Source organism: Rattus norvegicus, chromosome 5, assembly GCF_021556685.1.
Source record: "Rattus norvegicus strain SHRSP/BbbUtx chromosome 5, alternate assembly SHRSP_T2T, whole genome shotgun sequence".
Classification (NCBI taxonomy): Eukaryota; Metazoa; Chordata; class Mammalia; order Rodentia; family Muridae; genus Rattus; species Rattus norvegicus.
Window position 1 is genome coordinate 52,234,908 of NC_141538.1, and position 21,521 is coordinate 52,256,428.

Genomic DNA, 21,521 nt, shown 5'->3' on the forward strand with positions numbered 1-21,521 from the left:
ACTTTAGTATCACCACACTCCTGGGAAGATACAATCACTCGTTTTACAAAGTCCCCTCTTTAAAATGTGAAAGCATGAACACTACAGCATTCAATAACATCTGTCTTTAGATCCTATCACCAGAACCTCACTTCTGGCAGTTGATCAAAGGCGGTTTTATGAAGCATGAGATTATAGCCTAATTTTTGCCTGTAAGAATGTTCTAGAAAATGCCAGTTTTACAAATTTTATACATCCTTGGAATAGAATCAAGACTATCTCCTATTTAAGGCATGCTACAGTTTCATAAACAAGGCACTTCTTTCTGGCCATCTTTGACCAGTTTCTCCCTTCACCCCAAGATGTGACCTGCTAATGTAATGTAATCTCTTGCTCTGGAATTTAGTAATATTCCTATTCTATATTAGCCTGGAATTAAGAAATGATGTGGCTCTTCTGATCCCCAGTGCTGTGAGAACCTCAGGTTACCATGCAGACATAGTCAAGTCCAAGAACCACAACACACACAACAAATTCTGCAAATGGCACAGGATAACATCAAGAAACCCAGTTACAGGGGTTGGGGATTTAGCTCAGTGGTAGAGTGCTTGCCTAGCAAGCGCAAGGTCCTGGGTTCAGTCCCTAGCTCCAAAAAAAAAAAAAAAAAAAGAAAAAAAGAAACCCAGTTACAAAGATACAAATCTCTTAAGGAGTTGACCGCAAGTTCCTGAGGAACATGCCCTTTGCCAAGAACCACAGCAGGAAGATCTGAGGAAGATGCAGACAAACACTGCAAATGCAGTGCATAGGCAGAGGCCATCAAGGCCTTGTGAAGCCTGAGGTGGCTAAGCCCAGTGTTCCAAAGGGCCCTAACCACGACCATAGCTGTCTTGTTTTTATGTTCACCCCAAGCTTGGAAACTGGATTTGAAGCTGGATTTGAGCCCAAGGTTCAAACCAAGGCAGAGGCTGGAACTCCAGCTAAGGCTCCCAAAGGTGCCCAGGCCCCTGTGAAGGCCCCATAGGAAAGGGTTCTATCAGCCAACATGAAGACAGATGGGCTGCTGTGACATACCTAACTACACACTATTTGCAGATGACTAGTAACCTATGCTGTTTTACAATTAAACTTAGAGCCAGATCTGTCTTAAAAAAGAAGAAATGACGTTGTGAGATGAGTTATTATCACATTGTTTGCATTTGCCAATGTACCTACCAATAAGGGGTCAATTTAAGCAACTATGGTATATTCACATAATGTCACATTTCCACATAGACAAAATAATTGAAAAGCTGGGGTGTAGTGATGCACATCTATAATCCCAGCATGTGAGAGGCTGTGGCAGAAAGATTGTAGATTTGAGGGCAGGCTAGACAGCATAGAGAGTTGAAGGCAGCTAAGACCCTGTCCCAAGAACCAAAGAAGAAGAAGAAAGAGTGAAGAAATGGAGGAAGGGAAGGAGAGAGAAGGACAGAGGGAGGAAAAGGGAGGGAGGGAGGGAAGGAGGGAGGGAGGGAGAGAGAGAGAGAGAGAGAGAGAGAGAGAGAGAGAGAGAGAGAGCTAGCTAATACAGAATATTCTCCAAGGATCTGAAGAGCATCTTCAACTCTTCAACTACATGGTAACTTTGACGGCAGCCTGACTATGTGAGAGCCTGTTTTATGAAAGGTAGTGCTTATGGGGGGAGGGAGAAAGAGACTGGACGGAAGGGTCAGAATTAAGAGCACTTGCTGCTTTGGCACCCACAGGACAGCTTATAACCATCCATAATACCATTTCCAGGGAGCGGGGAGTGGAGGCTCTCTCTTCTGGCCTTCATGACACTTGGTATAGTCTGAAATGTATGCAAGCAAAATATTCACAGGCATAAAATAAAAACAGTTAAGCTGAAAACAAAATAATATCCAAAATAGATTTTCGAATGTATGTGTAGTGAACATGTATGTGTGTTTTCATGTTTGCATATGTATAGGCACATGTGTATGTGTGCATGTAGAGGCCAAAGAAACTGGCATTGTCTTCTTTGATGACTCTCTGACTTATATATTATATATTGAAGCACAGTCTCTCACCTAAACTCAGAGCTCTTGCTAACTACCTTGCTCCAGGGATCCCCTGTCTCTTCCTCTTGAGCACCAAAATTACAGGTAGGCCACCATACCCAGTATTTACATGGGTTCTGAAAGGCTGGAGAGATGGCTCAGTGGCTAAGGGCACTGGCTGCTTTTCCAGAGGTCCTGAGTTCAATTCCCAGCAATCACATGGTGGCTCACAACCATCTGTAATGGGATCAAATGCCCTCTTCTGATGCGTCTGAAGACAGCTACAGTGTACTTATATATAATAAATAAATAAGTCTTTACATCGGTTCTGAAGATTCAAATTTCGCCCTTATGTGGAAAGCATTTTACTTGCAAAGCCATCACCCCAGTCATAAGATACCTCATTAAATGAAATAGTCAAAACTTATTCTTTCATCTAAAGAATATGAATACATTTTTATTTGCATAAGTACTGAGCTAGGTGTAGCTTGGTGGCCGATCACTTGCTTAGCATGCACTATGAACTCATTCTCTACCACTATGAGGTGAAAATACCAAACCCATATTTAAGAACATGGAAAAGTTAATCTGGTGCACAACTGGAAGCATCATCTCTACTGATTCATATTCATGGCAATGGAGAGGTATTCTGGATGCTACTGGAAGTGAAAGGAAATCATCAGTATTGCCCAGTTATAGACCCCACCACTTCCAACAGGAATGCCTGCAAGACATACTTGTATGTTCCTGCGTTTACTTACTAGGCCAAGGTAGAAATGGCCGTTAGAAATTAAACTAGGTTAGCTGGGGCGTCCATAGTAAAACTTAAGCTGTGGCAATTTTAAGAGCAATTAGACTTTTTATACCTTTTCCAGGAACAGGGTATATGGCAATTACCAGGATCAATACAGCTGTTGTTGCCAGGATACAGTGATGCATGCAAACTACAAAAGCTACACAAGACTAATGTCTAAGACCAATTTTCCCATTAAGCTTCTTTCCCTGTTTTCTTGACATCTGAGGGGCCATACGTAGAAATGCAAAGAGTTCTGAGTGCCTCACTGCCTGATGGAGTGCATCTGGTCTCTCAGGAACCGGAAGGCACATTGTGCTCTGGGAGCCACGGACTCCAAGCTGAGAAACCCGTGATGCATGTCTCTCGAGGCGGCTAGGCCAGCTCAACTCCATGAGTCCCTGCACATACTGGTGCAAAAGTGGCATGCATGCTATAGGAATAACAAACCACTTTCTGTGTGGATTTAAGGTTCCCTCGATGAGACCATATCTGACAGTGCTCAAATGGCCAAGAACCTGAGATTAGACAGTTCATAGGCTCAGGGGGGAAACTACTACTATGATCCTGCTAAGGGCAATAAAATATTCACCACAACATAGTGCTATTCCCCTAAATCACTGCTTTATTCAAGTCTCATCAGAGACACTTCTTACAGTAGGAAGCAACTAGCAATGGGCAGAGTGAATCTTTGGTACACTTAGCCCTAAGTGGGGTATCTTCATTCAACCCTTTGCCTCAAGAATCAGGGATCCATTCCCCAACAGGAGACAGAGAGACTCTCAACAGCCAGTGGTGTCGGATGACTCCAAGGAACAGTGTCATCCAGACACAACATGACTAATACATATATGAATGCAGAGACTGATAACCCACGTGAGACCTGTTGGGGTTCAAGCCAGAGGAGGTATTTGCAATTGAAACCTGCGGGGAAAGGGGACATCAGTTTTCTTTAGTAGAGTGTCACTAGTCTATCAGCCATATCTTGGGGGAAGGCTCCATGCTCAGGAGTAGTTGACGAATAAAAAAAAAATTTCCTTGATTTTGTGTCTGAGCTTTTTGTTAGTTTTGTACTGTCTTAGCTTTGTTTATTTGTGTCTTATTGGTTTTTGTTTTTGTTTGTTTGTTTGTTTTGAGAGAAAGAACATGAAGTTCCATGAGTAGGGAAGTGGGATTCGAGATGAGTTGGAGTAGGGGGAAGACGATAAAAATAATTTGTTGTATAAAATTTTTTAATTAAAAAGAACCCTTGTCTATCCTGCTAAATTAGTAATTCTGCGCTGTTTAACCGTCCAAGATGGCATCTGAAGGCCAGTTCTCAACGCTGTCTAGCGCGCAGCAGACACAGTCTATGGACTAAAGAACTTAACAGTCAAACTTTCTCCTTACTCTAGGCCAAAACAGCTAAGACAATCCGACCTTACTTTCCCTTTCATTAGCGTTTCCCAGAACCTCCCCACTTCCGCTCTGGTGACGTCTTTTCCGCGGAGAAATCCCGCCCCGTTGTCACTGAGGTCACCGCCCGCCCATTTCCCTTTTGAGTCACGGAAGCGTACCAGAGTTTGGCGCCAACTGGAATTTTTTTTTTCCGCCTTCAATGGCGGGAACTGGCTGTGTGCGCCGAGACGTGCTTTGCGTCTGATCTAATTGGTTGTCGGCGCTCGGTCCCGCCCTGGCGTCCTTACTGCGGGCTGGGATTGGTGGAGACGGCCGAGCGCCTGGCGTCCGGACAGCGGCCGCTGTGCGGGGCTGGCCGGCCGGGTAAGTTCCTGAGGGCCTGTCGCGGGGCTGCTGGGGAGAGGCAGCGGGGTGCCGCCTGGGATGGCTTGCGCCGTGGGCGAAGGGTTGTGCCTGGCTGGGCCTCAAGGAGCCAGCTGCTGTCCTCGGGGACCGCCCTTTGGAGAGTCTCGAGGGGCTCTGGGGCGAGCACACGGAGCATCGCCCGGTCTACACTGCGCCCCTCCCCTCCCCCACCCGTGTCTCCTAGGTCCCTACTTCCGAGCTTTTGGTGAGTGTGGAGAAAGGGCTGTCCCGAGTGTCAGGCGCTCACTGACGTGGGTTGTTTCCCAAGCCGATACCTTGAGAGAAGAAGTTGTTTGTGTTGGTCTCTGCAGCGCCTAGAACCATCCCTGACATGGGAGCGAGGATGTGAACGTAGAATCCTCAGGAAGCATTTGTGCTTCAGGGTCATCTTGGCGGTCTTTTCTGTTCTCTCCACCCCAACACCAGACCTTTTGCTTAAGGCCTTCCTCCTATGAGCTTCAGCTCCTCTTTGGAAGGGAATAGGCCATTAGGCAAGACTTCTTGGATCTATTACTACTATACCCCATAGCATTTCCTGCCATCTTTCAGGAGATGCCCAGAGATTTATACTTTAAGGAATGTTTTTGACTTTTTTGACATCTGACTGGAACTTATCCCAGCTCTCCACTTTTCTAGCTGTTGGTCACAGCAGATATTCTAATTGTCGCTGTTCGTTTTCTCATCTATTTAAATGGGATAAGGAGTAATACGAACTTAATAGGAACTTCAGGATAATTTAAAGTGAATCAGTACTCTAGAGCATTTCTATCAATACTTGACTCATAGTAAAGGTGCACCATATGCCGCTTTTCATGTCCTTCTCATCCTCAGAACCTAGAATGAGACTTGCCTTTTAGCGTTTGCCTTTTTTTTTTTTTTTTTTAAATCCCCCCTACAAAAGTATGGTTTTCTGTTTTGGAAAATTTGAACTTCCTTCATACTGCTTTCAGAAAGACTAGATGGCCCTGTCTCTGCGAGTTTGCTTATGAGTCTGTTGGAGCTGTTTATCCCTCCAGATAAATGGGTATCAACCTGTAACAATTATTAAGTCTAACATTTTGGTGCTAGGGACTGGCATGTCCAAAGCCTGTGAGGACTGCACACAACTGAGCAACGTTTTTAGCCCAGCAGCTGTTATTAATCATTAGCTTCTTGTTTTTTAAAACTTGCCCCCTGCATGTTTCAAAGATGTACCACTCCTCTCAGTAGTAATTCGGATGGGAGATGAGAAGAAACATAGAAAGGTCTTTTTTTCTTTTCTTCTTCTATTTGTTTGCCCTTTTTTCTTCCCCGGGGAGACTCTCTGACCTGTAATTGTGTCTTTTAATTACCTGTCTCTATGATGCTAATGAGTCCCAAATCATATCAATCATGTTAACTGACTTTTTCTTTTAAGAACTCTATTTCCAATCTGGTCAGACATTTTCACCTGATTGTAGTACAAATAATTCACTGGATCTTCTTTATTTCTCTATTGCCATTAAAAGAATGTCTTCCACCTTATCAGGGTAGAAATTTCAGAATCATCTTTAACTAAGTTGGAATTTTGTTAGCTGAACAAATGATTATTTTATTACTTACCACTATGGCAGACTATGCTCAGAGCTGAGAATGGTAGGGAACAAAACGGATGATCCTTGTCCACCTGGGTCTATTTCGTCAACAAGATGGACATTTTCTTTCTCAAGTCCCACAGGAATGTAGAGTTGAATTTAAACGTGACTTTATTCACCTGATGTAATTGTTATCTCCAAGGCTTACTGCCTCAGTCTGCTAACTTAGACCTTGTCCTGGAAGCTTCTAGCTGCTGTACAGTTTTAAGTAAGCATGGAGTGTTTCCAGCCTCCCAGACTTACTGCTGAATGAGCTTACCTTTTCTCATTCCTTTTGAACTCTGGCTGGCTTCTTCTATCTTCCTGTCTCTAGCTGGTTCTCTCTCTGTAACCTGCCTCTGTACAATTGTCCCAGTAAAGCTGCTTCCTCTCCCTTTTTCGTTTTTTTTTTTTTTTTTAAATCTCGATGCACTGCTCTCTTAAGTAGCTTCCCTTTCCTCTCTTGTGAGAGTTGAGCATGTTATGTTCTGTCCAGTGTTTCTCTGATTCAGCACTTTGCCACTCGATCAGACATCACTTTTGAACATGGGTGCTTCCTTCTACAAACTTATCTTGACTTTCATTGTTTGGATTAAAGGTGTATTCCAGCCAGGGCTTTTCAGTAAATAACAAGATCCTGGGATTCACAGTGTGATAAATATCCTGTAGCAGTTGAACTGTGGAAAGAGATCATATAGGGAAAGGACATGGTGGTATAAGGATGGATAACAGTGTGAGGCCAAGTGGTGCACGCCCTTCGTCCCAGCACTCGGGGAGCAGAGGCAAGGGGATCTCTGAGTTTGCACACTGCCTTGTGTATAGATTGAATTCCTGTATGGCCAGGGCTACATGGAGAGCCCTTTCTCAATGCTCTCACCCATAAGCTTCCTAAAACCCAAAAAAGAATATATCAGAGGTCCTGACCTAGTGGGGCGAGAGAGAGACTAGGGGATATTACTTAGGCCAGAATATCAGTTATTGAGCAGACAGCACTGTTCAGAGTTGCCGACTGGGAGGGAACAAGTATGTTCCTAGAGCTTCTTGTGTCATCCGCATAGACTGCTGGGGACAGAAAAATCATGTATAGAATAACACTGGTTCACAGGTACAGGTCTGGTATGCAGGACCTCTGCAGAACTGTTAACAAGTGTGTTCATTGTCCTAAGATTAGCAAGAACACGATCAGATTGCTATTTTGAAGACAGCTCAGGATGGGTGGGATAGCTTAGCCAGTAGAAATGGCTGATGCTAAACCTGACAAGCTAACTGAGGTTGACACACATGATAGAAGGAGAGAATAAATTCCAAGTCAGTGGAAGACCTTCATTTGTGTACAAACACAACATATATACAAATGTATATTAATAATAATATAACATGTATTAAATATGTGTATATTATAATATATATTTTGTATGTTATATATGTATATTCTAAGGACAGCTCAAGTTTTGATGTGAAGGAAATTTCAAATCAGAAAGAGTGGACATTTGAATAGGTTTGCATGAAATAGAGCTGCTTTACCACAGAAATCTCTCAGAGCTATACTTTGTCTTTTGCTAAGTCTTTGACTCCTTACTTGTCTTGCACAGTTTTCTTATGCTTGTTTTGAGATAGGATCTTACCGTGGCTCCTGATTCAGCCTTGCAGCTGCTGAGACTAGACGTGTATTCTACTGTTGGATGGTCTTTTCTGTCTAGCTCCTGGCCACTAGCATCTGAAATGTGAATTTAGTTATGTTAGCCTCTGCTTTAGAATTTAGTGATCCTCCAGTCTCTACTGGAGAGAGTTCAAGTATCTTAGACATATAAACTGTTTCTTGGTTCTCTAAAGCCTCATTCTAATCTTGCTTTCACACATTTTAAACTGAACATTCGTGACTGCACTCATTTGTATGTGAACTCATAGATAGACTTGATACAGAATAGATCTGGTGAGGTGGTGTCGAAAATATGTCTACAAACAGAATCCTCAGAATTTTGGCAATAATAAAGGTGACTAGAAAGATACCAGTTTAAGTCAAAGTAAGGAATTTGAGCAAGTTATGGGCAGGTTTTTGAGCAAGAATTGCTATAGGCAATGCTTCTATAAAAGAATATCTGAATTCATAGCCTTTGGAAATTACTCATACATTTGTAGTTTGTTACTGATCTTGTACTAACCATAGCTCTGAAATCCTCTAGGTAGAACTTTTCATGAGACTACCTAGGCCATGAGTGAGACCAATGGAGTCATCATAAAAATAAACTATGAACTTAACTATTTTGGCTCCTTTAGTCTTTTTTTTGGGGGGGGGGTTAGTAAATATTTGCGTTCATGTGTATATATTGAGTATATGAAACTCAATCCCTACCTCAGGTCATCTGTAGTCTTAACTATTATCCGTTGGTTACAGTGTTGTTATTTAAATTATTTAAAATTTTTCTGGGCAGAGTCAAGAGGATCTCAAGTTCCAGGACAGTCTGGTCTACAGAGTGAGTTCTAGAAGAGCCAGGGTTACATAGAAAAACTGTGTCTTGTACACTCCCTACCACAAAAAAAAAAAAAAAAAAAAAAAAAATCAGTTCATTATGGCCCTGAAAGATAGCTGATTTCATGCCTGCCATCTGTAAATATATTAGCACAGATAGCAAGAGATTTTAGAGATATGTTTAAGGATTTTGCTTTGAGGCAGAGTGTCATGTATCCAGGCTGGCCTTGAAGTAGTCGAGAGTCTGCCTCTGAGTGCTGGGATTATAAGTAGACTTTGTGTATGATAGGCAAGCACTCTACTGATTGGGCTACATTTCCTCTCACGACTAAGGATTTTGAGGTGGGGAGAACTGTCCTGTATTTAAGTGATCCCAGAATCTGTCACCCAGGTTCTAATGAGAGAGGAAGAGGAAGAGTAGTGTTAGGATTGTCCATGTGATGATTGGGGCCTAGAGAGAGCAGGTAGAGAGAGAGGCTCTAGCTCAGCAGGTGCTTTTAGAAACTGGAAAATGTCAACAGCCTCTCTCAGCCCCCATAGACCCACAGCCCTGAAGGCATCTTGATTGTAGATCAGTAAGATTTTTTTTTTTATCCTCCAGAGCTATAAAAATACTTTGTGTTATTCAAGCCACTGTTTGATGTAACTTGTAAAAACAGAAGTAGAAAACTACACATAATCTTGTGTATATTTCATTTATCAATGGCTACATATGCTTATAGCTACTCTATTGATAGCACAGCATTTTGACTGTCATAGGAAGCTGTTTGATGACACTGATTTAGAATATTATTTTGAAACTGTACATGTGGAGGGAAGGGGTTATGTGCACTGATCGCCTCTGCCTAAGGAGTCCAGAAGAGGGTGTCAGATCCCCTGGAGCTGGAGTTATAGGTGCTTGTGAGCCACTTGATGTAGGTGCTGGGAACAGAGCTCTGGTCCTCTGTCAGAGCAGCAAGTCCTCTTGAGCTGTCTCTATCCCCAATAACACTGACTTAAAGATGGTCTAAACATTAAAATAAAAATTATCAATTCTAAGCCTAGAAAACTTTAAGGAAGGAACCAGTATTGGTCTTGTATTTTAGTTCTTCCAGGTGTTTCTGATGTAGGCTGTCATTTACGATAGCAAATTAGGGGGCCCAGGGAGATAGCTCAGTTGGTAAGTCGCTGATTAAACATGTGGATATACATTCAGATCGCTAGAACCCCAATTGAACAGCCAGACATCACATGGCTATATTAGTGCTGGCAAGACAGAGACTGGTGGATACCTGGAGTTTGGTGCCCAGCTGGTCTTGCCAAATCAGTGAGCAGATATAGAGACCAGGTCTAAAAACATGGTGAAAAGAGGTTAAGAAAGACACCAACATGACTATCTGGCTACACATGGATAGACATGCATGTACTAAGCACACGGGTATGCATGCACACTAAAGCAGCTTGGCGTGGTTATTGCTGAGTGTAGTAAGCTCAGTGTGTTGACGGATAAGATTAGTTCTCTGTAGACAAAGACCATTTCTTCTGTGGTTGCTGTTTGGGTCACTGTCCTAAGAGGAAACGGAATGATCAAAGTAAGATGCTGTGGAGTTGACACTCACTTGCTGCCTGTGTTCCAAGAGGGTGACGACATGGAATACTTTAGAAATTGTCCATACAGCCATTTCTGCTCTGGCATGATATGTTAAAGTTCTCTTAATTTTTTTTGTTTGGTTGTTTGGGTTTTTTTGGTAGTAAGGATTGAAACCAGAGCATTGTACTTGCTGACTGTGAAATTTCTGGATCCTAATTTAATGGTTATAGAAGGCAAAATATACTTCTTGGTATATTTATTTATTAAGAAACCTAACATGTCTTTAAAAGTTATTTTTATAATTTTGTATGTATGGGTGTGTGTACCACTATGCACTGCATGCAAGTCTGCTGTTCATGGAAGCCAAGAGAGGGTTTTAGACCCTCTGAAAGTGGAGTTACAGATGGTTGTGAGCCACCATTTGGGTAGATTTTATCCTGACTGACTTAATGGCTCTGGCCTTTTTTATGTTTAATTTTGCACAGAATGTGAAGAAACCGAGGCTTAAGCCCTTGTGAGACAAAGTCTGGCTGTATTGAGAGAAAAGGTAGGGTGGAAAGAGTAAAGATCTACATGCAAGTCCAGCTTCGTTCTCGGGGGTTGCTGTGTGTGGCTGTGCTGTGTGCTTTGGCCAGTACTATGTGTGGGTTCTTCTTGAAGTGCCCCCCTCCCCTCCTCGTCTCCTGGGGGTGGGGGTGGCTGAGGGTTCACTGTGTGACTCTGGCTGACCTGTAACGGACAAAGAGCCACCGCCTCTGCCTCCAAGCCTGGCTTCAGTACTTCTCTGACACAGAACACCTGTTTTCTTCATTTGCCTTTCCTTCATTACCACTGAGTTTAAACTTTCTAAAATACTTTTAAAAGCTTATTTATTACCAAGCGATGGTGGCACATGTCTTTAATCCCAGCACACAGGAAGCAGAGGCAGGCAGATCTCTGAGTTTCAGGACAGTCAGAGCTACACAGTAAAATCATGTCTTGAAAAAACAAAGGGGGAAAAAGGGCTGGCTGGCTAGCTGGCTTTATTTGTTTGTTTGTTTGTTTTATTTATTTTGAGATAGAGTCTTGCTGTGTAGCCCAAACTGACCTGGAACTTTCTATGTGGACTAAAACAGCTTCAAACTCTTAGTCCTTCTGACTCTGACTCTGTAGCACTTAAGTTACAGGTTTATGGCATAGCTCTATATTGTGGAGTGGCTCTTTCTTTGCACCATGTGGGTCCTTGGAGGTTAAACGTAGGTCATGAGGCTTGGTAGCAAGCATCTTTACTGAGACAACTCACTGGCCTTCTAAAGGCAATTTAAAAAGAAAAAAAGTTTGGGTTTATTTGTTGCTTGATGACCTGAGTTCAGCCCTCAGGACTCACATGGTGTAAAGAGAATAGACTCACAAAAGTTGTTATCTGACCTCCGTATCTCTACACCATGGCACAGATGCACAACTGTGCACAACAGTCAACAAAGTACCTTTTGTCCTTTTGTCTATGCACATACACATGTGCATTTGTGTCTTTTTAAAAAGTCATGTTTGTGTGTGTGCGTGCGCGTGAGCCTTTGTGATGTGAGTGCAAGCATGTGTATGCCATGTTAATGAGAGCCCACACAGAGCAGAGAACAACTTGGTGGAGTTGGTTCTCTCTTGCCTTCACCTGGGTTTCCAGAATTGAACTTGAGTCATCAGGCTTGCATGACAAGCACTTTACCTGCTGAGAGTCTTTCCAGCCCTCTGTGTTTTCTCTCTTATTTATTTATTTATTTATTTATTTATTTATTTATGTATTTTTATAACACATTAATTATAGAGTCTGGGGCTTTACACATGCTTGCAAGTGTTCTACTGTTGAGCCGTACTTCAGGTTGAATGCATCCTTTTATTTTCAATGTTTTACTTACTGGTGTTGTGTTTGTGTGTATGGTGTGTGTGTGAGGGCAGGTATGTGCTTACATCATGCACTCAGGATGGTGAGAGGGCAGCTTGCTGGAGTTGGTTCTCTCCTTCCACCATGGGTTCTAAGAATCAATGGATCTTAAGCTGTTACCTTTCTTCCCAGGAGCTGTAGGGGATAGCATTTGCATTTTTTGATGTATGTATATGTGTTTGTTTTTAGTGCTGATGGTTTTTTAGTGCAAAAGTTAATTTGTATTGTATTTTGAGATTCTTTTTGTCTCCCTGTGATGATGGGGGCCTATTTTATAAAATTAATGTAATTTACTTTGTTCATGGCCTATCTATACTAACAACATTAAGAGTTTCATTTTATAGTTTAGACTTTTACTCAGAAAATGTTAGTTTTTTTTGTTTTGTTTTGTTTTTTATTGTATTGGCCTGATTTTTTAGAATGAGAATGAAGTTATTCAGTGTACTCAAATCAGAAGGTTGCTTTGTAAGTTGAAGCTATTCTAATGGTGGGAATCTTTATGCTTACTACCGTAGATGGCACCTATGAAAAGGATATAGGACCATGGCAGCAGATGATGACAATGGTGATGGAACGGGTTTGTTTGATGTCTGTCCTGGTAAGAACTCTCAGTTGTCTCTGAATTTATGTACTCTTCGTTTCTTTCTAAGCTTTGGTGCTGTGAGTTTAGAACCAGGGCCTTTCAAATGATAGGAACATGTTCTGTCACAGTGATAGCCCTAACCTCAATTATAAAACCATTTACTTATTCTAAAGGGAAATGCGCCTCAACTTTTCTTCCTGTACGTGACTTAACATAGCAAAATACTTGGAACATAGGGAGTACTTATTAAATGTGAACCTTTTTCTTGGTTTTTGCTTTTATTTTTTTATATAGTGCTGAAAATCAAACACAGGGCTTATATACTTGGCTACACAGCACATTGCTCCTTAGCTCTAACTGTGTAGTTTGGAGATCTCACTGTGATAGCTGGGCCTCTAGGCACAAATCCCTGTAACTGGCTGACTTTATATTCATTCTCTCTCTCTCCTTTCATTTTTCTTTTTTAAAAAAAGATATATTTCTTTTTACTCTATGCTTATAAGTGCTTTGCCCGCCTATATGTATATGGGTCACGTGCGTGTCTGTTGACCAAGGAGGCCAGAGGGTGTTGGATCCCCTGGAACTAGAATTACAAATGGTTGTAATCCACCATGTGGGTGCTTGAACTGAGCCTGATCTGTTAGAACAGCAAATCTCTGTTGGGATTTAAGGCAAGTGCCACCACTGCCCGGCCTTGATGTACATATTTTTAATAAGTGAAGTTATGTTTACCTATTATTGTTTAGGGAAGCTTTGGTAGTCATGATTGATAATTAACTGGATTTAATTTATCTATTCCTGGATGTGGTAGAACATGACTATAGTTTGAGCAGTTGGGAGGCAGGAGAACTAAGTTCTAAGGCCAGCTTGAGATATATGGGAGACCTTGACACAGGAGAAGTGAAGGGAAAGGAGGGGTAGAGGAAGGAGGGGAGGGAGGTGACAGTGGAGTGAAGAATGACACAAGACATTGTAATAAAATAAGCTCATAAGATGGCTGTTTTGCAGGGGACTGGGGGGAAGAGTCCAGAGCCTCATGCAGCTAGAGCAGTACTGCCAAATGCGCTACATCTACTCCACATGTCAGATACAGTGATGTGCAGGTTCGCAGCTTCCGTGCTGAGCTTACGTTACACACGCACGCACGCACGCACGCACGCACGCACACACACACCCACACGCACACACACACCCACACGCACGCACACGTACGCACACACTCATACACACCCACACGCACGCACACTCATACACACACGCACACTCATACACACACTCCTGTTAACTCCTCCCATGTCTGTCACCCACTCCTCAAATTTATTACCTTTTCTTTAATTATGGCCACACACACACACCCTGCCGAGTCTGTTTAGTATTGCTTATATGTTTAAGGGCTGACTGCTTGGGATTCAGAACCTCTCAGGGGCCTTGTTCTCAGCAGTCATTGATTTTTGTAGGAGTTGGGCTTTGTGAGATTTCCCCATTCCTGTTGGCATAAGGCACAGCCATATTTTTGTGTGTTTTTTGTTGTTGTTGTTTTTTTTTTTTTGGTTTGTTTTTTGTTTTTTTACAGGTGCAGCTTTCCTGTAATATATAGGAAACGGTCTTACAGCAGTTGTTTTAGTTTTCTGGCTCTTAACAATCTTTCCACCCTCCTCTTCTACAGCATTCCCTGAGCCTTAAATGTAAGGTTTGCATTGTAGTTGTAACACAGGGGTTGAATATCTCTTAGTCAGTTCTTCATTCTTACTTAAAATGTGTTTTTAAAAGTTAATGTTGGTTGACCTGGAAGGGCTCCTCTCCCATCAGCATCATTAACACTTGTTTTTGCTAATGTAGTTTCAACTTGTTGTTACATTGCTGTTATAATTATATTATAGCTTTTTCCTTTTAAAAAGCTGGACAGTGGTGGTATACACCTTTAATCCCAGCACTCAGGAGGCAGCAGCAAGGAGATCCCTGAGTTTGAGGCCAACTTGGTCAACAGAGGGAGTTCCAGGACAACCAGAGCTGCATAGAGAAACCTTGTCTCAAAAAACAAACAAATTAAATCACCAGAAAAATTCACAGTATAATATAATGAATACCTTCATTTTTCCACCTAAATTCACAAATGTTTAAATTTTTAAGTAAAGCTTTTTTAGGGTGTGTGTGTGTGTGTGTGTGTGTGTGTGTGTCTGTCTGTCTGTCTGTCTGTCTTTTGTCATCATATGTCTGTGCTCCATGGGCATGCTTGGTGTCCTTGAGGCCAGAAGAGGGAGTCAGGTCTCATGGAACTGGAATTAGGGATGGTTGTGAGCCAGACATGGGTCGGAGGAACTAAATCATAGTCTATAAGAATGAGAAATGGTCTTAACTGCTGAACTATTTCTCCAGCCTCTCACAATTGTTTATCACACTAACTAGTAATTTTAAAAGGCAAAAATGACATTATTATTTTCGCTTACTAGATATTTATTTTTATTTTTGTGCATTACTCTCAAGACTCTTCACATGTCTACTTTTTTTCTTAATTTATTTTTATTTTTGTGGTACTGGGAATTGAACTCTGGGCAAGTGCTCTGTCACTGACCTAGCAACAGTAAGCTGTATATTTAAATAATGGGAGACTGCCATAAACTCTTATTTTGAGTGTGCTTTTGGGTTCCATTTTAATCTTTATTTATATGTGTGCTTTTGGGTTATGCTGGTTTGCGTTATTGTTGGTTGTTCAAGAAATTGTAATCTTTTAGGTATAGTTACATTGTCTTGTGTCTTGGTCATTGTTAGGAATGCCATGATGACAAGCCAAACATGGTGTCTGTACAGAGTTAACGCAACAATATGGTGCTTTACTTTTCTACTTTAAACAGACTTAGCTTACAGAAACGAAAGGCGCTTCGGAAGATAACTCTTCCTAGTACCATGGTATTATTTCCTTTATCCTTATTTCTAGACTCCAGTTATATCTTGTGTGAGATTTTGACCTTATTCTGTAGAACTCTTTTATAAAGCTTTATTCACTTAATTTTAAATTTTTTCTACATGTAATGCACATGTATCTGCATGTCCGTTATGTGTGTGCTCGGTGTCTGCAGATGTCAGAAGAGGGTTTCATCTGGAAATGCAGATGATTATCAACCACTGTGTAGGTGCTGGAAATCAAACCCAGATTATCTGTAAGAGTAGCCAGTGTTCTTCCCTACTGAGGCATCACCAGTTCCTATAAGACTTCTAAAGCCTTTCCCCTCTTTCCTGCTATTCTAAAGATTTGGTTTAAAAAAAATATTGAGTAATTTATACTAATCAGTGTAGTTCACAGTCAAGCATATCCAGTGATGATGGTGATGATAAAATTATAATTATTATATGTAGCTCCAGTTGGTTCTTTTTGTTTGTTTGTTTTGTTTTGTTTTCAAGACAGAGTTCCTTGTATAGCCCTGGTGGTCCTAAAACTCACTTTGTAGACCAGACTGGCCCTGAATTCTCATAGATTCACCTGTTTTGTATATTACTTTGCAGGACTGACTGGCCTGGAACTTGCTGTGTATACCAGGCTAGTCTTTAAGTGCTAGGATTAAAAGTATGCACCACATGCTCAGCCAATTGGTTCTTTTGTTGTTGTTTTGAGACAGGGTCTCACTACTTAGCTCTGATTGTCCTGAAACTCACGATGTAGACCAATTGCTTGAGTGTTAGGACTAAAGGTGTGTGCCACCATGCTTACTTCCAATTGGTTCTTTTCATTGTTTCTGTTTCTCTGGCGAGGTTTACTCAATTTGGATTGCATTAGTTACAGTCTAACTGATAATGTGTGGTGACTTAGGATTCTGTGTGTATTTTAATGGGTATTTGGCTTGACTGAATTTTCACTTACACTTCCCCTGTAGTTGGGGGAACTGAAATCTCTGTTTACATATTTTAGCTTTTGGTGTCTTTTTTTTGGTTCTTTTTTTCGGAGCTGGGGACTGAACCCAAGGCCTTGCGCTTCCTAGGTAAGCGCTCTACCACTGAGCTAAGTCCCCAGCCCCTTGGTGTCTTTTTTTGAGTTTGTTCCCTTTGGGAGTCACACAGCTGTCTGAGGCACAATTTGGCAGTCCTGTCCTTGGCTTTCTGAATTTGCTCTCTCACCCATAGTTGCTGTTTCCTTAGAGCCTTTATTCGGTTTTCAAGCCTAGAACTAGAAGGTCGTCTGACTTGTTGACATTTCAACATGATGTCACCTACAGATGTGTCAGGCTGCATTCTTAGCTATCCCAGGATGTGACCTGTGGGCCTTAGGTTGAATATTCTTGGCAGAGAAGTCCTTCTGCTGTAGAGCAGTACAAACTACTCCTTCAACAAACAGCTCTGATAAAGGGGAGAGGGAACTTAGAGCTAGCTTCCTTATTTATTTATTTATTTATTTATTTATTTATTTATCTTATATATTTGAGTATTTTGTCTGTATATATGTCTGTGTACCATGTACATGCCTGGTGTCTGTAGGCTACAAGACAGTATCAAATTCCCTGGTAATAGATTTATAGATAGTTGTAAGTGTCCATGTAGGTGTTGGGAATCCGACCTGGATCCTTTGGAAGAGCATCTACCTCCTCGGGTAGCTTTAATAGCTAGTTAAGCATTTATAGTGTTAAATGAACATGGAAAGTAGCTTATTATCGTTGGAATTAAAACCTCATTACACATTTTCTAAAGATGTATATACATGTATGTATGTGCATGTGCTTGCACACGTGCCCCTGAGTGCAGGCGCCCAGGAAGGCCTGAAGGTGTTGAATACTCTGGAACTTGAATTATCAGCAGTTGTGACCCATCTGATGTGGGTGCTGGGAACCGAATTTGGATCCTTTGGAAAAGTACAAGTGCTTTTAACCACTAAGCTGTCTCTTCGTCAGAAAAAGGCATCCGGTTCCCTGGAGCTGTAGTTACAGGTGTTTGTGAGGCTCCCGACATGGAAGAAACTCGAGTCTTTTGCAGACACTCTTAAGAACCATCTCTCCCAACTCCATACATTTTTTTTAAAGTGAATTTTGTCTGAATTTGTAGTCAATTTATAAGTCTCTATGTCAACATCTTTCTGTTGATAAGCACATATAAACCTTGACTTTTTCTTTCTTTTTCTCCTCTTTTTCCTCCTTCTTTGTTTGTTTTTTGTATGCGTGTGTTTTTTGAGACAGGTTTGTCTGTGTGGCCTTGGCTGTCCTGGAAGTACTCTTTACACCAGGCTGGCCTCCACCTCCCAAGTGGTGGGATTAAAGGTGTGTGCCACCACCACTACCACCCAGACCCTTGTTCATGCTTTAAAGCAGAAATAATATATTCCTTTCCTTGTCCTTCTAAGTAGGAATTGAAACAAACAAACAAACAAAAAAACCCTCAACCTATAAGCCCATTTTAACTAATCTTTGCTATTTTTGCAGCCTCTCCTCTTAAAAATAATGATGAAGGCTCATTGGACATATATGCTGGGTTGGACAGTACTGTTTCTGGTATGTAAATTTCATAGAACAGTCTGATTTTGTTTGATTGGTTTGCTGTGTTTGTTTTATTGTTAATGACTCTTGGTAACTTCACAGCTCCCAAATAATGTCTTTGTAATTACCACGAGATAATTACTTTTTGTCCCAAAGCTTTATCAGAACATATTAACACAGATATTATTAATTATTAGTATTTACTAATGTTATTAATTTGTGACTCAGGTTTAATTAGGTTTTGTACAACAGTATTTCACACCATTGAAATGGCAACTGGTGCTGTAGGATATGCATCTCTGCCTATCCTCTCACAGAGAGGACTGTTACTGTGTCTTCAAATACCCCAGTAAGAGTGGCAGTGAAGTCTCACACATGTCCAATTAAGAGCTTTTCCACAGTCAGATCTGTCTGTTTTGTAACAGAGATAATTATCACTCTGGGTTCTTTGGAACAGCTACTTTATACAGTGCGGCATTCTGTGAGATCAGTATAGGCTGTGTAGCTAAGGAGAAACGTAATAACCCTTTGAGGCAGATGCAGCATCAAGAACCTAACACAAAGAATAATGATATACTTGTAGAACATAAAGATAACAAGATATTCTTGATGCTTACTAAAATGTTTTGATAAAATGGATTCACAACATCTAACAGGTATCTAATGTAAGGTTTTGTTTGTTTTCAGACAGTACTGCTAGGTCCTGCGTGTCGTTCAGAAACTGTCTGGATTTGTATGAAGAGATCCTGACTGAAGAAGGAACTGCAAAGGAGGCAACATACAGTGACGTATGAGTTGTCTCTACCGTTGAGAACATTTATTTGTTTTTGTAGCTCCTGAAGAGATGGCTACAGATTACTATTGAACAGTCTGTGTTTAGGGATTAGTTCTTAAATTAAGAGTACTTAAGGCAGTTTCTGCCTCTGATTTGTTTTTCTAAGAAATACTTTCTAAATATATATTTAAATTCAGTTATAATTTTATTTGACTGAGCTTATATAAAAAACTATAGTAGACTGTCAGTGAAATATATTTTTTTCATGATTTATATTAAGTTGTGTGTTATGTAATGTGCCGAAACTTACATGCCACAAATTTCTTTTTAACTATATTTGAACATTAAGGTTCAGAGTTACACTATGAAGCTTATCAAAATGTACCATGAATGGGCTGAAATTTAAAAGCCAATAATCTAGGCAGGCACAGTATTTTGCCTATAGGCTCTGAGATAGGAGGCTCAATAGTGAAGTAGCCTAGCCTACATCTGGAGACACTGTCTAGGAAACAACAGCAATTTTACATCACTTAAGCTAAGAGAGTACAGTAATGCTTACATTAATCTTTTGTGTTTTACAGTTGCAGATAGAATATGGGAAATGTCAGCAGCAAATGAAAGATCTGATGAAAAGATTTAAGGAAATACAGACACAGGTATCATGGTTATTTCTTCCTCATTAACATTTATGTGTGAGAGTGCACTTGATTGCACATGCATATAGAGCCAGAGATATCCTTGGGTGCTGTACCTCAGGCACCATCTGCCTTGCCTTTTGAGACATAGTCTCTAACTGGCCTGCATCTCACAAAGTAGGCTAGGCTGCATGCTAGCAACCCACAGGAATCCACCCATCTCCATTTTTCCAGTGCTGAGATGATAAATAAGTACAACCCAAGATAGCTTTTCATGTGACTTCTAAGGAATCAAACTTACATCCTCACACTTGTGTGCCTAGCTCTTTACTGAGTTATCTTCCCAGGCAGCCCTTTGTTTTATATTGCTGAGGCCTGCCCTCGAGCATAACTGTAGCCATTTTGTTCCATGACCACCAGCTGTTTCATATTGTTGCTGTAATATTCCTACAAGTCAGCTTGACTCAGCCAGGTCATGTTGACCACATAGCCTGTTATGTTCTGTATGTTATGAGGTTTGTTAATCTTAAGACGATCTACAACCATAAGCTTCATTTAGACTCCCATCAAATTAAAGGTCACTATGAACTGTTACATCTAAAATGGCTCAAGTCAGGGCCTACCACCCTGCAGTACCTCCTGCACTTGCTTTTGAGTTCATTGTGTTTTTGTGTTTTATCCTTTATATGCTGGCCCTGAGAAATGTCCAATATGTAGCTTTCAGCCCCCAAGTCTGAAACCGTTTTTCTGGCCGATCAGTCTTTAGGTGTGTGTTCAGTAAACCATACATGTCTGGCTGAGATGATTGTTGGTGTGGTTTGTGGGGGCAACTCTGAACCTCAACAATATAAGAACATAAAAACTTGGGCTTGATCCCAGGACAGACAGGCAGACAGACATAAGAATCTTTTAAAGCACAGTACCTGTAGTTCAAGTTACTTAAGAGACTAGGATGGGGGGATCACTCAACCATGGGATTCAGGGCCAGCTTGATTAACATAGTAAGAGTATCTCCTCACCCGCTTTGAGACAAGGTTTCTCTGTATAGCCATGGCCGTTCTGGAACTCCCTCTGTAGACCAGTCTGCCCTCAAACTTAGACCTGCTTGCTTCTGCCTCCCTAGTGCTGGGACTAAAGGCATGTGCAACCACTGCCCAGTGTGACTTCGCCTTTTAAAAGAAAAAGTTATAATTAAAGTTAAAATACTAAAATCTTGGCATTTTAAAAGTTTAATACTGGGGCTAGAGAGATGGCTCAGATGTTAAGAACACTGGCTGTCCTTCCAGGTTCAATTTCCAGTGCCTATGTAGCAGCGCACAACTGTTTGTAACTCTAGTTCTAAGGAGTTCCAGGGGGCCCAACACCCTCACAAAGACATTTTGTGAAAGCAAAACACCAATGTACATTGTTTAAAAAAGCTTAATACTCTGGTTTTGTGCATGTGAGGGTCTACCACTGAAGTGTACCCTCAACCTATTTTTTGGAGCATTAGCAATTAAAGTGGTAAAGTATTGGCAGCTTATGAAGTTCTTTTTCTATTTGCTAGGGGTCGAACCCAAGGCCTGGGTCTCTATAATGTGAGTTAAACATGCAGCATCTGACATTTCTTTGTATTCGTAAAAATTCCATTTCTTTGACAATCTCCTACATGCAGACAATATAACTTGGCCATGTCTATACCTCTCCACTTTAGAAAATGTTTTGTCATTGCTATTTTAATTTTTTCTTGATTAGAAAGGATTATAGGAAAACTGCTTCAAAGTTAAAATGACATTAACGTATCCGATATATTGGATGAATTGATAATTGGGTGGTAAGTTTAGAAGTGGGTGGCTTAAAAGAGGGTAGTTCTCTTTTGTTTGAAATGGTCCTACTGTGCAGCCCTGACTGGCCTGTACCTTCCTG

The 21,521-nt window shown here is 41.1% G+C and overlaps 1 protein-coding gene across 4 annotated transcripts in view; it reads left to right on the forward strand.

Annotated features, from left to right (window-relative positions):
• The first annotated feature begins 4,541 nt into the window (after nt 1-4,541).
• Nucleotides 4,542-21,521, forward strand: part of Casp8ap2 (caspase 8 associated protein 2) — a 37,613-nt gene continuing 20,633 nt past the window's right edge. The window contains exons 1-6 of one of the 4 annotated variants that reach the window (XM_087548852.1): nt 4,542-4,575; nt 10,735-10,796; nt 12,683-12,765; nt 18,153-18,221; nt 18,894-18,994; nt 19,563-19,637. In XM_087548852.1, the coding sequence (XP_087404978.1) occupies nt 12,711-12,765; nt 18,153-18,221; nt 18,894-18,994; nt 19,563-19,637 (300 nt within the window). In that variant the 5' untranslated portion in view covers nt 4,542-4,575; nt 10,735-10,796; nt 12,683-12,710. 4 annotated transcript variants of the gene reach the window in all.